Raw genomic sequence first — 13,919 nt, 5'->3', positions numbered from 1 at the left:
TTTTTAGGAGAGATGGGGTTTCACCATGTTAGCCAGGCTGGTCTCGAAATCCTGACCTCAGATGATCCACCTGCCTCGGCCTCCCAAAGTGCTGGGATTACAGGCATGAGCCACTGCACCTGGCCTATATATTTATTTTTGAGACAAGAGTCTCGCTCTGTCGCCAGTGGCGCAATCTCGGCTCACTGCAACCTCTGCCTCACTGGTTCAAGCAATTCTCCTGCCTCAGCCCCCCAAGTAGCTGGGGTTATAGGTGCACACCACCATGCCCAGCTAATTTTTGTATTTCTAGTAGAGACGGGGTTTCACCATATTGGCCAGGATGTTCTCAATCTCTTGATCTCATGGTCCGTTCGCTTTGGCCTTCCAAAGTGCTGAAATTACAGGCATGAGCCACTGCCCCCGGCCCTTTCTGGCTTTATTAACCTAGGACTTGCCTGGATGCTGGTTCTCCAGAGGCCAGGGTCTGCCTCTGTTGTCTGGTGGGAATTTTATTCCACAAAGATTATGGACACCAACTGGGGAGAGGCACAGGGGCTGGGTGTGTTAGACTTCTAGAGACTTCTCTAGGCATCCATTTTCCCAAAGGTTGGCCCAGGGAGCCCAGATCTGCAGGGAAGTGCTAAGCATGAAGTGTCAGGAGAGCCCGCTGCCCTGGTCGACTGGGGGAGTCTTCTGTGGCAGATGAGGTCCTCCTGAGGCACACGGTGAATCCCCAGAGGGACTGGAACACGGGGTTACCCCTCAAATTTCCTTTTCCAAGGAGACTTTATTTGTGTGTTTGTTTTCAGCGGCGGTGAATATAACAGACCCTGCTCTTTCTAGCATGTTCTGGGTCATTCCACCAACGACACCCATGGCTGTGCTCTCAGGAATGGGTTTGGATTTCTCTGTGGGCTGCCCAGGGACAGCTAGCAGGATAGAGGGGTAGGTAGAGAAGGTTGTGGTCAAGCTGCATTTGCATAGCAAGCTCATTGCATTGATAGGTTAATGGTTTAACATAGCAAAACCTCTAATGGTGCTTTCATGTGGAGTGCAGTGGCAGGATCAGAGCTCATTGCAGCCTCAAACAATCCTCTCGCCTCGGCCTCCTTAGTAGCTAGGACTACAAGTGTGTGCCACCCTGCCTGGCTTATTTTTTGTAGAGACCAGGTCTTGCCCTGTTGCCCAGGCTGGTTTCGAACACCTGGACACAAGCAATCCGCCTGCCAAAGTGCTGGGATTGCAGATGTGAGCCACTGCATCCATCCCTAATAGTGCTTTTAGATTCCAAATGTCCAGGTCAGACTTTATAATAATTGCTTTTATTCAGAAGGGGGAAGCTTGAGGGGGACACTAAAGCCCCCTCCATTGGGGGCAGCCCTGCCCATGGCTGGACCATCCTCAGGAGGCCATGTGCCTGCCTGGGCCACCTTGGGCAAATGCCCTCTCTGGGTCTTGCCTTCTGCCCGAGGGGAGCTGGACGGAAACGGTGTAGGTCAGACTGCCCCATGGCGTACTTGGGACTTTGAGGGGCTCCCTGTGCCCCACCTCGGGGGTAACCTTAGCATCTCTACTTGTGTCTGCTTTATTGACTGATACTTCTGTAAAATGTTTTATTTGAACCAAGGGCTTCTAAGGCAAAAACACTTGTAAACCACAGGAAACACAGGCCTGTTGTGCTCTGGGTCCCTGCTAAGTCTGTTTCAGTATGGAAACTGCGTGTCTGATACCTGCATAGTTGTTATTGGGGGAGCAAGTGTCTCTGGTGAGTGTCCCCCCCAGGGCCCAGTGAAGAACATGGGCCCTCAGGACAGCACTTGGCAGGTGGCCAGGACCATTGCCCTCAGTTCTATTTTTAGGTACCAGTGACTAGTGACTGAAGGCCCTGGTGGGGAGGGACCTGCCAGCCATCCCACAGACAGTCTAAACACATGTTCTGAACGCTGGTGTAGTAGGGGCACCTGAAGTTTGTTTTAAATTTGCAGAAGCATCAAAATTTTCATCATGGCAGAAGTCACAACTTTGCTGAGTGGTCTCACATTCCTTTCTGTCTCTGTCTTGCTTTGTACTGTGACTCTGATATGTGTGGCCTCAGGGCTCTGGGCCTCTAAGGACCTTTCTCTGCCCTGGGATGCCTCCTGGAGCCCAGCCAGCAGGTGCCATTCTCCAAAGGACCCTTTCCTTTCCTCTGAACCAAACTATTAGTTGCATGAACCCTGCCTGCTCTGGGCAGATTCTTAACATATTTGCCCATCAGCAGCCTCTCAGAGAGGAATGTTAAATGCTGCCGTGATGTCAAAGGGGCCCCAAGGAGAAGGGCCTGGGCCGACCTCGGCCTGTCACTCACAGGCCCGTGGAGGGTGGGAGATAAGCAAAGCCAAGGCACAGGAAGAACCCGGGTCTCTGCGCTCCTCACACAGCCCAGGCCATCGTGGGGGTTGGTGCTGCCGGGAGGCTGTCAGCTATGGAGGACAAGGACCTTGCAGACAGCACTGCCTGAGTGAGAACCAGGGGTCTGTGCCTCTCGTCATTCCCACTCTTACCCTGGTCAAGCCTGCACCAGCATGTCAGGAACCTCCAAGGAGAGTCTGGGGCACTGGGGGCTGCCAGGGTTGGGCCAGGCCTGCTTAACCACCATGGACAAAAAGCTGAACATGCTGAACGAGAAGGTGGACCAGCTCCTTCACTTCCAAGAAGATGTCACAGAGAAGTTGCAGAGCATGTGCCGAGACATGGGCCACCTGGAGCGGGGCCTGCGCAGGCTGGAGGCCTCCCGGGCACCGGGCCCGCGCGGGGCTGATGGGGCTCCCCGCGTTGACACCCAGGCCGGGTGGCCCGAGGTCCTGGAGCTGGTGAGGGCCATGCAGCAGGATGCGGCCCAGCACAGTGCCAGGCTGGAGGCGGTCTTCAGGATGGTGGCTGCGGTGGACAGGGCCATCGCTTTGGTGGGGGCCACATTCCAGAAATCGAAGGTGGTGGATTTCCCCATGCAAGGGCTTGTCCCCTGGAGGGGAGGCAGCCCAGGTGACAGCCCTGAGGAGGTTGGTTCCTGCTTCCCTGCCCTAGCTGGAAGGGAGGCCCCGGCGCTGGTGGGCGACTGGCCAGGCAGCCAGTGTTTGGAGAGCTGGAGGCATGGTGTCCCCTTCCTGTGTGACCTGTTGATGGGGAAAAGGAGAGCCGGAACTTTAAACGGGTCATAAGTGGATTTCCAGGCAGGATACTGCCTGCCATTCTCCCCAGGGAAGGGAAGAAGCGGGGCTCTGGCCAGGACTACAGGGTCTTGGCAGCTCCAGGGAACCTAGCCGTGGGGGACACGCTGGTGGTTTGGGAGAGAGGACCACCACACTTCTCTGACAGCCCGGTGACTGCCCTTCTGCTCCTTCACACATGGGGTGGGAAAGGCAGAAGTGGCCAGTCTCTCCTGATGGAGCCCCGCTCAGAAACCCACCCGCCACCTCCTGTTCCCAACCTTGAGCTTAGATCCAGAGTGGGTGGAGAGTGCAGCTGCCTGTGGGGAGACGAGTGTTGACAGTGACCCAGGGGGACAGCAGGCAGGAGCCGGAGCCTGTGGGTGGAGGGTGGCATTCCTGGGAGCGGCTGTTCCCAAGGGTTGCATAATCAATCCTGCAGGCTAATGGAAGCTTGGCCACTGGGAGAAGGATATGGGGGGTGAGGTCTGCAGAGGGAACACCCTGTTTGGGGACAGCTAGGGTCAGCCACTTAGCAACACTCAGACAACCTGGAGCCACCATTTCAGACCCCTGAAGTGACTTACCAGCCTCTGGCAAGAGATGAGCTGGGGTCAAAGGGGTCTGTGCTTGACTCTGTGTCAGCTACCGAGGACAGGAGCATGCCTCCCCTCCCCGCACCAGGCTGGAGCTCCCGTGCTGCCCCTTCCCCTCCCTGCCCTGCAGCTCCTGTCAGAGCTGCCCCTCTCCCCAGCCCCCGCTGTCTCCACGGTGCCTCTCCTGAGGGCTTGGCCTGCAGGGCAGTGTGACCCTAACCAAGCCCAGCTTTAAAAAAATAAAATTATGCTGGGTGCAGTGGCTCATGCCTGTAATCCTAGTGCTTTGGGAGGCCAAGGTGGGAGGATTTCTTGAAGCCGGGAGTTTGAGACCAGCCTGGGCAACATAGTAAGACCCTGTCTCTACAAAAAATAAATTTAAAAATTTGCCAGGCATTGTGGCACATATCTGTAGTCCTAGCTACTCGGGAGGCTAAGGTGGGAGAATTGTTTGAGCCCTGCAAACGGAGGCTTCAGTGAGCTATGTTTGTGCCAGTGCACTCCAGCCTGGGCCACAGAGTGAGGCCCTGTCTCTTAAAAAAAAGAAAGAAATTTAATCTAAGTATAGTCAGCCCTCCATATCTGTGGGTTCTACATCTGCAGATTCAATCAAATCTCAGATCAAAATGTAGTTAGTCCTATGATGGTGTGTCCGTACTGGGCGTGTACAGGTTTTTCTTTCTTGTCATTATTCTCTAAATAATAATACAGTTGTTACACGATAGTATAACAACTACTCATATAGCATCTACATTGTATTAGGTATTATAAGTAATCTAGAGGTGATTTAAAGTGTATGGGAGGATGTGTGTAGGTTACATGCAAATACCATGACATTTTATATCAGGGACTTCAGCAGCCATAGATTTTGGTGTGGAGGGGGCCCAGGAACCGATCCCTGGCAGATACAGAGTCACGACTGTAAGTCATAAAATAGGTCTAATCAATAGCTTTAACAAAATTAATATGCATATAGTAAAAAAAAAAATAATGTAAAGAGCTTACATCTCCTTCCTATTCCATCCCCCAGGCCCCAGAACACCAATACCCTGCCCCGCAGGCAAGCGTGGGTTCTGATTGCCTTTGAATCCTTCCAGATAGAGGCTGTGTCTACAAGCAACTTGGTATCCACAGTACTCTTTTTTTTGTTTTGTTTTTCCCACAATCTGTCCACCAGAATTGCTTTGTTGATTTGTTTTGTTTTTGAGATGGAGCTTCAGTCTGTCACCCAGGCTGGAGTACAATGGTGTGATCTTGACTCACTGCAACCTCCGCCTCCCGGGTTCAAGCGATTCTCCTGTCTCAGCCTCCTGAGTAGCTGGGATTACAGATGCCCACCACCATGCCTGGCCAATTTTTTTGTATTTTTAGTAGAGATGGGGGTTCCACCATATTGGCCAGGCTGGTCTCAAACTTCTGACCTCAAGTGATCTGCATGCTTCGGTCTCCCGAAGTGCTGGGATTACAGGTGTGAGCCACCACTCCTGGCAGAATTGTTTTATTTTAATGTAAATGTTATTCACATAGTCCTGGCCCTGATTTCTAATTTTTTACTTAATATATTTTGGGCATTGATTGATGTTCATGTCGTTATGAATATATTCCGAGTACTCCCTTTGGGGGGCTATGTCTTCAGTTGTTAACCAGCCCAGATCCTCGTTTGTTTCTATTGTTTCTTATTTTTGGCAACTATAAATAATGATGCAGTGAATATCCATAGATGTATGTCACTGAACACAAGTGTGGGTTTATCTGCATGATATACTCCCACAGTGGAAATGCCAAGCCAAATGGTAAATTGATATGGATAAAGGCAAATCAGCCTTCAAAGAAGTTACTCCAAATCAGTGTCCTACCATCAAGGTGTGGGGATGCTTTTGATTCTTTGCTTTTCTGGTGAATGAAAATGGGAAATTATTGTGCTTTTTTTTTTTCTCTTTTCCCCACCCACTTCTCCCTTCAGATTATTTTAAGGAAATCTGAGATGTTGGATCATTTCTTTCATAAACGTTTTAGCATTTATAGCAAAAAGATAAGGGCTGTTTTAAAAAAACATAATCTTGATACTATCATCACACCTAAAAAAGTGAATAACTTTATTTATTTATTTTTATTTAGAGACAGGGTCTCACTACGTTGCCCAGGCTGGTCTTGAACTCCTGGGCTCAAGCAATCCTCCTGCCTCAGCCTCCTGAAGTGTTGGGATTATAGGCACAAGCCCCTGCACTGGGCCGAATGATAACTTTTTAGTATTACTGAAGTTCGGTGTTCTAATTTCCCTGATTATCTTATACTTTAAAAATATTTTAGGCTGGGCGAGGTGGTTCAAGGCTGTAATCCCAGCACTTTGGGAGGCTGAGGCGGGGGATCATCTGAGGTCAGGAGTTCAAGACCAGCCTGGCCAACATGCTGAAACCCTGTCTCTAATAGAAATACAAAAATTAGCTGGGCATGGTGGTACATGCCTGTAATGTCAGCTACTCGGGAGGCTGAGGCAGGAGAATTGCTTGAACCCAGGAGGTTGGAGGTTGCAGTGAGCCAAGATTGTGCCACCATACTCTAGCCTGGGCAACAAGACCAAAAACTCCATCTTAAAAAAAAAAAAAAGCTGGGTGTGGTGGCTCACGCCTGTAATCCCAGCACTTTGGGAGGCCAAGGTGGGCAGATCACAAGCTCAGGAGTTCAAGACTAGCCTGGCCAGTATGGTGAACGCCGCCCCCCCCCCCCCACCGTCTCTAGTAAAAATACAAAAATTAGCTGGGTGTGGTGGTGGGCGCCTGTAGTCCCAGCTACCCGGGAGGCTGAGGCAGAAGAATCACTTGAACCCAGGAGGCAGAGGTTGCAGTGAGCTGAGATTGCGCCACTGCACTCCAGCCTGGGCGACAAAGTGACACTCTGTCTCACACACACACAAAAATAAATAAGTAAAATAAAAATTTACAGTTTATTTGTATCAGACCCAAATAAGACAATTATTTTTATGTCTCTTAAAGCTAACCTTTTGAACTTATGAAAAAATTTTAGGTTTTTATTATGGAAAATTTCAAATATAACCAAAACTAGACTAATATGTCTCATAGTTTTGATTTATATTTATTTTGCTAGAAGACTGAACATCACTCACAGGTTTGAAACCTTTTGTATTTTCTGTGGACTGCCTGCTCATATCTTTTCCCCCTCTTTCCTATTTTTTTTTTTTTTGCATTTTTCTTATTGATTTGTAAGAGTGCTTCATGTATTAATGAAATTAGCTGTTACATATGTTGCATGAAGGGATTTCTGGGTAAGGGAAGTCATAGAACTTCCTCTTTTTTGAGTTCTTGTGCCATTTCCCGTCTGTCCTGCTCCACTGGAACTTGCTAAATCTCTCCTCTGGCCCTGGCGTTTTATAAACATACCAGGAATGTCTTTAGGTTTGGTCCAGTCTCCCCATCAGGCTGTCGGCTGCTGATTGGCCCATGACAGGAAACCTCTCCTTCCCTCCATGTTGTGAGGCCAGGGCAGGTCTTGCAGGAAGGGCTCAGAGAATGAGCGGTGAACTGAGACACAGCCACGGCTGCTAAACACATCGTCAGTGCTGAACGCTGTACATTATGGAGGCTTCTTGGGGACTGAGTTTCCTGGGAGAGTGGAGCATGGCAACCATCTTTGGAATGGAATTAAATCCTAGCACTGGCGGTTAAATTTGAAAATTGTGCCAGGACTTTGTGAAGGTCCTCCTGAGATCTTCAGAAGTCCCCGGCGGCACTTCATTTGGTTCCAGCAGTGAATTTGATGATACCTGGAAGCCAGGTGTGCTCTCCTGGAAAACAGCCCCAGGCATATGTGTTCAGAGGCACCAGTCCTCTAGAATGGTGTGTCAGGAAGCACAGAAACGGCAGGGACTAGAAGGCTGAGCCCTGAAGACAGAACCCAGCTGGGGGTGGGGGGTGCACACGCATGCGCCTGCCTACCCTAAAGACGGGGGAAGCAGAGGACAGTTTGAGCCCAACAAGGTCTGCCAAAGGACAGTCTCTCCAAGTCCCTTTCTGCCAGTGGGTGAAAGAGGAGGAGGTCTGTTTCATGCCTCCAGTCCCCCCAGCTCTGGGGGTGGCAGGACAGAGCCTACAGAAGGATAAGGGGGAGCTGTCTGCTGAGCAGGGGATCTGGGCCACATTGATGACTCTGGTGATCCTGGTGACAGCGGCAGCGAGCAGTTTTGATGAAGTGCCTCCCCCACACCAGCTGCTGGGCTGTGTGTTCTCCATGTGCTATGTCCTTACTGTTCAGAGGTCAAAGCTTGGTGTGCTGAAATCGCAAAGTAATGAGCAGGTAGTAATTTAGAGTAGTGGGCACGGTGTAGACAAACAGTGGAACCAACACCTTAGGGTTGGGGAGACATTTGGGACAGCTGTAGTGCCCTGCTTAGAGGAGACTGCCCTAGCCGAGTTTTGCCATCTTGGCCTAGAGTTGCCAGATCTTCAGGTTTTTTTCTGTGTGCGTGTGTTTTTTTTGACAAGAGTCTTACTCTGCCCCCCAGGCTGGAGTGCAGCAATGTGATCTGGGCTTACTGCAACCTCCGCCTTCTGGGTTCATGTGATTCTCCCTGCCTCAGCCTCCCGAGTAGCTGGGATTACAGGTGCCTGTCGCCATACCTGGCTAATTTTTGTATTTTTATAGAGACAGGGTTTCACCTCACCATGTTGGCCAGGCTGGTCTTGAACTCCCGACCCCAGGTGATCCACCCTCCTCAGCCTCCCAAAGTGCTGGGATTATAGGTGTGAGCTACCATGCCCGGCCATCCTCAGATTTTTTTAAGAAAAACTGGGAACTTAGACTTTTTTTTTTCTAGTGAGTTTTATTAAGGTTTAGTAATTACATAATAATTATGATGGTATAATTTACATGTAATAAACTGCACATACACCCAAACTATGCACATTTCAAATATATAGCTCCACAAATGTTTCTATCCATATCACCATCACCACAGTAAAAATGGGAAACAATTCTCTCACCCCAAAAGGAATCCTAACTGTAAAAATCTCATAGATTTTAAAAGTTGGGAACAAATTGAAAAAGTTAAACCTGGGTAATAAAGTGAGTACCTTGTCTCTATAAAACAACGTCAACCAACAATTAGCTGGAGGTGGCAGCACGTACCTGTAATCCCAGCTACTCGTGAGGCTGAGGTGAGAGGATCACTGGATTACTTAATCCTGGAAGGTTGAGGCTGCAGTGAGCTGGGATCCAACCACTGCACTCCAGCCTGGACAACAGAGCGAGACCGTGTCCTGAGCCGTTTTTGGCCTCTGGGCTTCTAATTAAGGGCTTCTGTGGCAAGGCAGGGGAAGGCCCTGGCTGGGCCCCCAGGCATAAGGCACTCACTGATACAGAGGCTTCTCTTGCCTTGGCCACAGAAGCCCCAAGACTGGTGAGTGCCTTACACCTGGGGGCAAGCAAGGCTCTGGGCTGTGGCTGGCACTGCTGCTGTAACATGTGCCAGGATGCATCTTAGGGACTTCATCGAAGGGTGCAAACCCAAGAAGCACCATGCTCTTGCATGAGGACCCAGCAAGAGGTCAGACCATTTGGAAATACTTGCTTAAGTATGGACTAGCTGAGCATACTGAGGGCTCTGGGCTGTTTTATGGGTGAAAGCATGGGCAGGCCAGACACTGGTCTGGTGTGGACCATTTGGATTTAAGGAAAAGCTGCTGAGAGCTTCTCTGGGTCAGTGTCCTTACACTGGGCCCATTTAACATTGATAGCTCTTGGTTCCTGGCAGGACAAAATCCGCAGAGCTATTGAGCACCCACTATGTGCTGGGCACACTTCTAGGACATTTGCACATTACTCCCAAATCTTCCCACTGACTCTACAAGGCCGATAATGTGATTATCCCCGTTTTACAGATGAGGAAAGTGAGATGCAGAGAATTTAAGGATCTTGACCAAGTGGTGAAGGTGGGGTTCAAACCCAGCATGGTTGACTCCAGAGTCCATGCCCCTGGCTACACTGCTATACTGTAAAGAGGTGACCATGGGATCCCCCAACCCAGCTCCCAGGCACACATTACTAACTGACCTTGGCACTGTTTCCCCCTAAGCAGGGATTTGACTTCAGAATTCAACCAAAACCAGTGCTGTAGTAGCCATGATCAATTGATCTGGGTTGGCATATTAAGATTATTTTTCATCTCTGGCCAGGCATGGTAGCTCACACCTGTAATCCCAGCAATTTGGGAGGCCTAGGAGGGAGGGTAGCTTAAGTCCAGGAGCTTGAGACACGCCTGGCCAACATGGTGAAACCCTGTCTCTACTAAAAATTCAAAAATTAGCCGGGCATGGTGATGCATGCCTGTAGTCCCAGCTACTCGGGAGGCTAAGCTGGGAGGGTCTTTTGAACCTGGGAGGCAGAGGTTGCAGTGAGCTGAGATTGTGCCTCTGCATTGCAGCCTGGATGACAGAGCAAGACCTTGTCTCCAAAAAAAAAAAAAAAAATATATATATATATATACACACACACACATACACACACACACATATATATACACACACACATATATATTTAAATGATTATTTTCCATTTCTAGTCTTAAGTCCTTTGGGGTCCAGCCTGTTTTGAACCCTGTATCAGGAGCTGGGTTCATCCCTTATGGGGAGTATGGTGAAGCCCTGGAAAGGAAGTGGTTCTGGGTGTGAAGCTGGGCACCTCCTCTTTTAAAGTTTATGACATTGGGAAGTCCTCAGTGTCCTTCTCTCTAAAGTGGTAACTGCAGTGTCTGCTCTCCAATGTTACTGTGATACTGTGTGGAATAACCTAAATGCCCTTACCTTAAGCACACGGGAGCTGCTCAGCAAATGTCTGTGGCCTGAAAGGCAATATTGATGATAATGATGACTTTTTTTATGGTTGTTATTTTAGAACAAAGAGCGAGTGGAAGAAGAGGGAGCAAAACCAAAGCATGTGCTGAGTGCCAGTGGGCAGTCTGATGCCAGGGAGCCTGGGGAAGGTGAGTGGGACCCCATTTGCTTTATCTGACATTGCAGACACAACAGCTTCAGAATAAAGTCCCCAACAACACGGCCCACAGTGTGATTCCTGGGCAACTGTCAAAGCCTCTTTTTTTTGTTTGTTTTTGCAGGGTTTTTTGTCATATATATCCCACCAGAGATACATAGTCAATTGCTGTGTTTCAAAACCACTTGGAATACAGTTGACCCTTGAACAACTCGGGGTTGGGGAACTGACTTCCTACACAGTTGAAAATTCAAGTATAATTGTTGACTCTTCCCAAATGTAACTACTAATAGCCTTCTGTTGACTGGAAGTCTTGCTGATAACATAAATACGCAATTAACACATGCTTGTAATGTTTTATGTGTTAAATATGGTATTCTTACAATAGAGTAAGCTAGAGAAAAGAAAATGTTATTACGATGATCACAAGGAAGATAAAATATATTCCCTATTCATTCCGTGGAAGTGGGTCTTCATTCTTGTCATTTTCACATTGAGTAGGCTGATGAGGACGAGGAAGGTGAGAGGTTCGTCTTACTGTCTTGGTGGCAGAGGAGGAAGAAAATCTGCATCTAAGTGAACCTATGCAGCTCAAACCTGTGTTGCTCAAGGGCCAACTGTAGTACCTTTCTGTGCAGGCGATGCCACCAACTTGGTACTCAAATGCTTTAAATGTTTATGGATTACTTTGTTAACCTTTAATTTTCTTGTATAATTTTGCATGATATTTACATGGTTCCAAAGTCAAATAGACAAAACAATGTGTATTAAGAGAAGTCGAGAGGCCAGATGCAATGGTTCCTTCCTGTAATCCCAGCAATTTGGGAGGCCAAGGCGGGAGTATCACTTGAGCCCAGGAGTTTTAGACGAGCCTGGGCAACAGAGTGAGACTCCATCACTATGATTTTTTTTTTTTTACTTAAAAATAAGAGGCCGGGGACGGTGGCTCACACCTGTAATCCCAGCACTTTGGGAGGCTCAGGTGGGCGGATCACCTGAGGTTAGGAGTTCGAGACCAGACTGGCCAACGTGGTGAAACACTGTCTCTACTAAAAATACAAAAATTAGCAGGCATGGTGGCATGTGCCTGTAATCCCAGCTACTTGGGAGGCTGAGGCAGGAGAATCGCTTGAACCAGGGAGGTGGAGGCTGCAGTGAGCCAAGATCACACCACTGCACTCTAGCCTGGGTGACAAGAGCGAGATTCTGTCTCAAAAAAATAAATAAAAGAGAAGTCTATCTTCTACCTTTGTTCTCTGCACCCCGCTTCCTCCCCTGATACGTAAGTAACCATTTAAAAAGCTTTCGTCTTTTCTTTCCCTTGAGGTCCAGTCTACCTAGACAACATGGTCAGTGGTTATGTGCGCACGTGCACACATGCACACTCACACATGCTCCCTTCTTAGAGAAACAGGACCCCAGACACATCGTTCTCCACCTGGCTTTCTTTCACTTACAGTATAGCCAGAGATCACTCCATAGTTGCGCTTACAGATTGTTTTTTTGAGACAGGATCTCACTCTGTTGCCCAGGCTGGAGTGCAAGTGGCGTGAACATGGCTCACTGCAGCCTCTATCTACTGTGCTCAATCCTCCTGCCTCAGCCTCTGAAGTAGCTCAGATTGCAGGCATGTGCGACCATGCCCAACTCATTTAAAATTTTTTATTTTTAGTAGAGACAAGCTTTCACTGTGTTGCCCAGGCTTCCACAGAGATATTAATTTCTTCTTTTTCACGACTGTGCCACACTCCTTGTTGGATGCTTCATGGTTTAGTCAACCAGCCCCTTTCATTTGGGTTGTTTCCAGTCTTTGGCTGTTATAAACCTGAGCACTGAATGGCGTTGTACAGATTCCTTGCAGTATCTTTGTGGCAGACTCCTCCACATGGGAGTGCGTTTTTGTCCTGCCTGTTTTCCTGTAGAGAGCCAGAAGGTGGACGTGCTGGAGGGGACAGTGGAGAGGCTGCCCCCCATCAGAGCTTCGGGGCTGGGAGCTGACCCCGCCCAGGCATGGGCCTCACCAGGCCAGGGAGATGGTGTTCCTGGCCCAGCCCAGGCATTCCCTGGTCACCTGCCCCTGCCCACAAAGGTGGAAGCCAAGCCTCCTGAGACACCCAGCGAGAGCCTCAGGACTGGCCTGGAATTGGCTCCAGCACCCGGCAGGGTCAATGTGGTCTCCCCGAGCCTGGAGGTTGCACCAGGTGCAGGACAAGGAGCATCATCCAGAAGGACTGACCCTGGGCCCTTAGAGGAAGGCACGAGGTTGACTCCAGGGCCTGGCCCCCAGTGCCCAGGGCCTCCAGGGCTGCCATCCCAGGCCAGGGCAGCCCACAGTGGTGGAGAAACACCTCCAAGGTAAGGGGAGCTCTTCCAGGCTGGGAGAGGGAGGGGATGGACTGCAGCCCCTTGCTGGAGCTCGGCCGTGAGCAGCATCCACTGCATCCATGTTCCTGGGCTGTTCTTGCAAGGGGAATGGGAAGGAGGCCTGGGCCCTGCCTCTGGGAGCTTAGAGTGCCACTGCTCACCGGCTGCCCACTAGAAGTACCTGGGGGGTAGTTTGGAAAATAAAGATGCCTGGAGATGTGGATTGAATTGGTCTGGAGTGAGTTTCAGGAATTAGATTTTTTTTATATGCTCTCCAGATGGTTCTAATGGGGAGCAGGGTTGAGAATCACTAGCTCTAAGATCAGTACTAACAGTAGCTAAAAGATGGGGTTCATGGAGCACCTGCCCTGGGCTGGCCATTGGCTGGGCATTTCACCAGCTTCACCTTTTATTCTCAAGCCGTCTGCAGGAGATGAACGTGGTTGTCATCCCCATTTCATTGATGAGAATACTTAGGCTCCAAGTGCCCAGGGCCCCACAGCTAGGAATTCACAGAGTTGGGATCTGAATCCGGGTTACCGGATTCCGGAACCTGTGCCCCAATCACTGCACCATCCTGCTTCCTCAAGTCGACATTTAATTAAGTTCTAAATAATACGGTGAGGCAAGAAGGACAGGAACCTCAGGAATGTGAGAGGGGTGCAGGCTGAGTCAGCCCCAGGGGCTTTCGGGAGGCTCACGCAGACGTCCTGGAGGCGGAGTCGTGGCAGCTGTCCTGCCCCCAGAACACAGCCTGAGGACCCACTCTCGGCAGACGTCTGTAGCA

At 49.6% G+C, this 13,919-nt stretch overlaps 1 protein-coding gene across 8 annotated transcripts in view; it reads left to right on the top strand.

Annotated features, from left to right (window-relative positions):
• Nucleotides 1–13,919, top strand: part of MYLK3 (myosin light chain kinase 3) — a 56,655-nt gene that overhangs the window by 12,951 nt on the left and 29,785 nt on the right. For 3 of the 8 annotated variants that reach the window (XM_033218297.1, XM_033218296.1, XM_033218298.1), the window contains exons 2-3: nucleotides 10,673–10,760; nucleotides 12,691–13,123. Coding sequence is in view for 3 of the 8 variants with exons in the window: in XM_033218296.1 (XP_033074187.1) it covers nucleotides 10,673–10,760; nucleotides 12,691–13,123 (521 nt within the window). In the remaining 5 variants the exon portion in view is untranslated. Of the gene's footprint in view, nucleotides 1–2,387; nucleotides 3,024–10,672; nucleotides 10,761–12,690; nucleotides 13,124–13,919 lie in introns of those variants that run through there. The other 5 variants (XM_033218301.1, XM_033218300.1, XM_033218299.1 and 2 more) reach the window with 2 other exon arrangements.

Source organism: Trachypithecus francoisi, unplaced genomic scaffold, assembly GCF_009764315.1.
Source record: "Trachypithecus francoisi isolate TF-2019V2 unplaced genomic scaffold, Tfra_2.0 Lachesis_group10, whole genome shotgun sequence".
NCBI lineage: Eukaryota > Metazoa > Chordata > Mammalia > Primates > Cercopithecidae > Trachypithecus > Trachypithecus francoisi.
The sequence above is the reverse complement of the archived record's forward strand: the minus strand, read 5'-3'. Positions and strand labels throughout refer to the sequence as shown.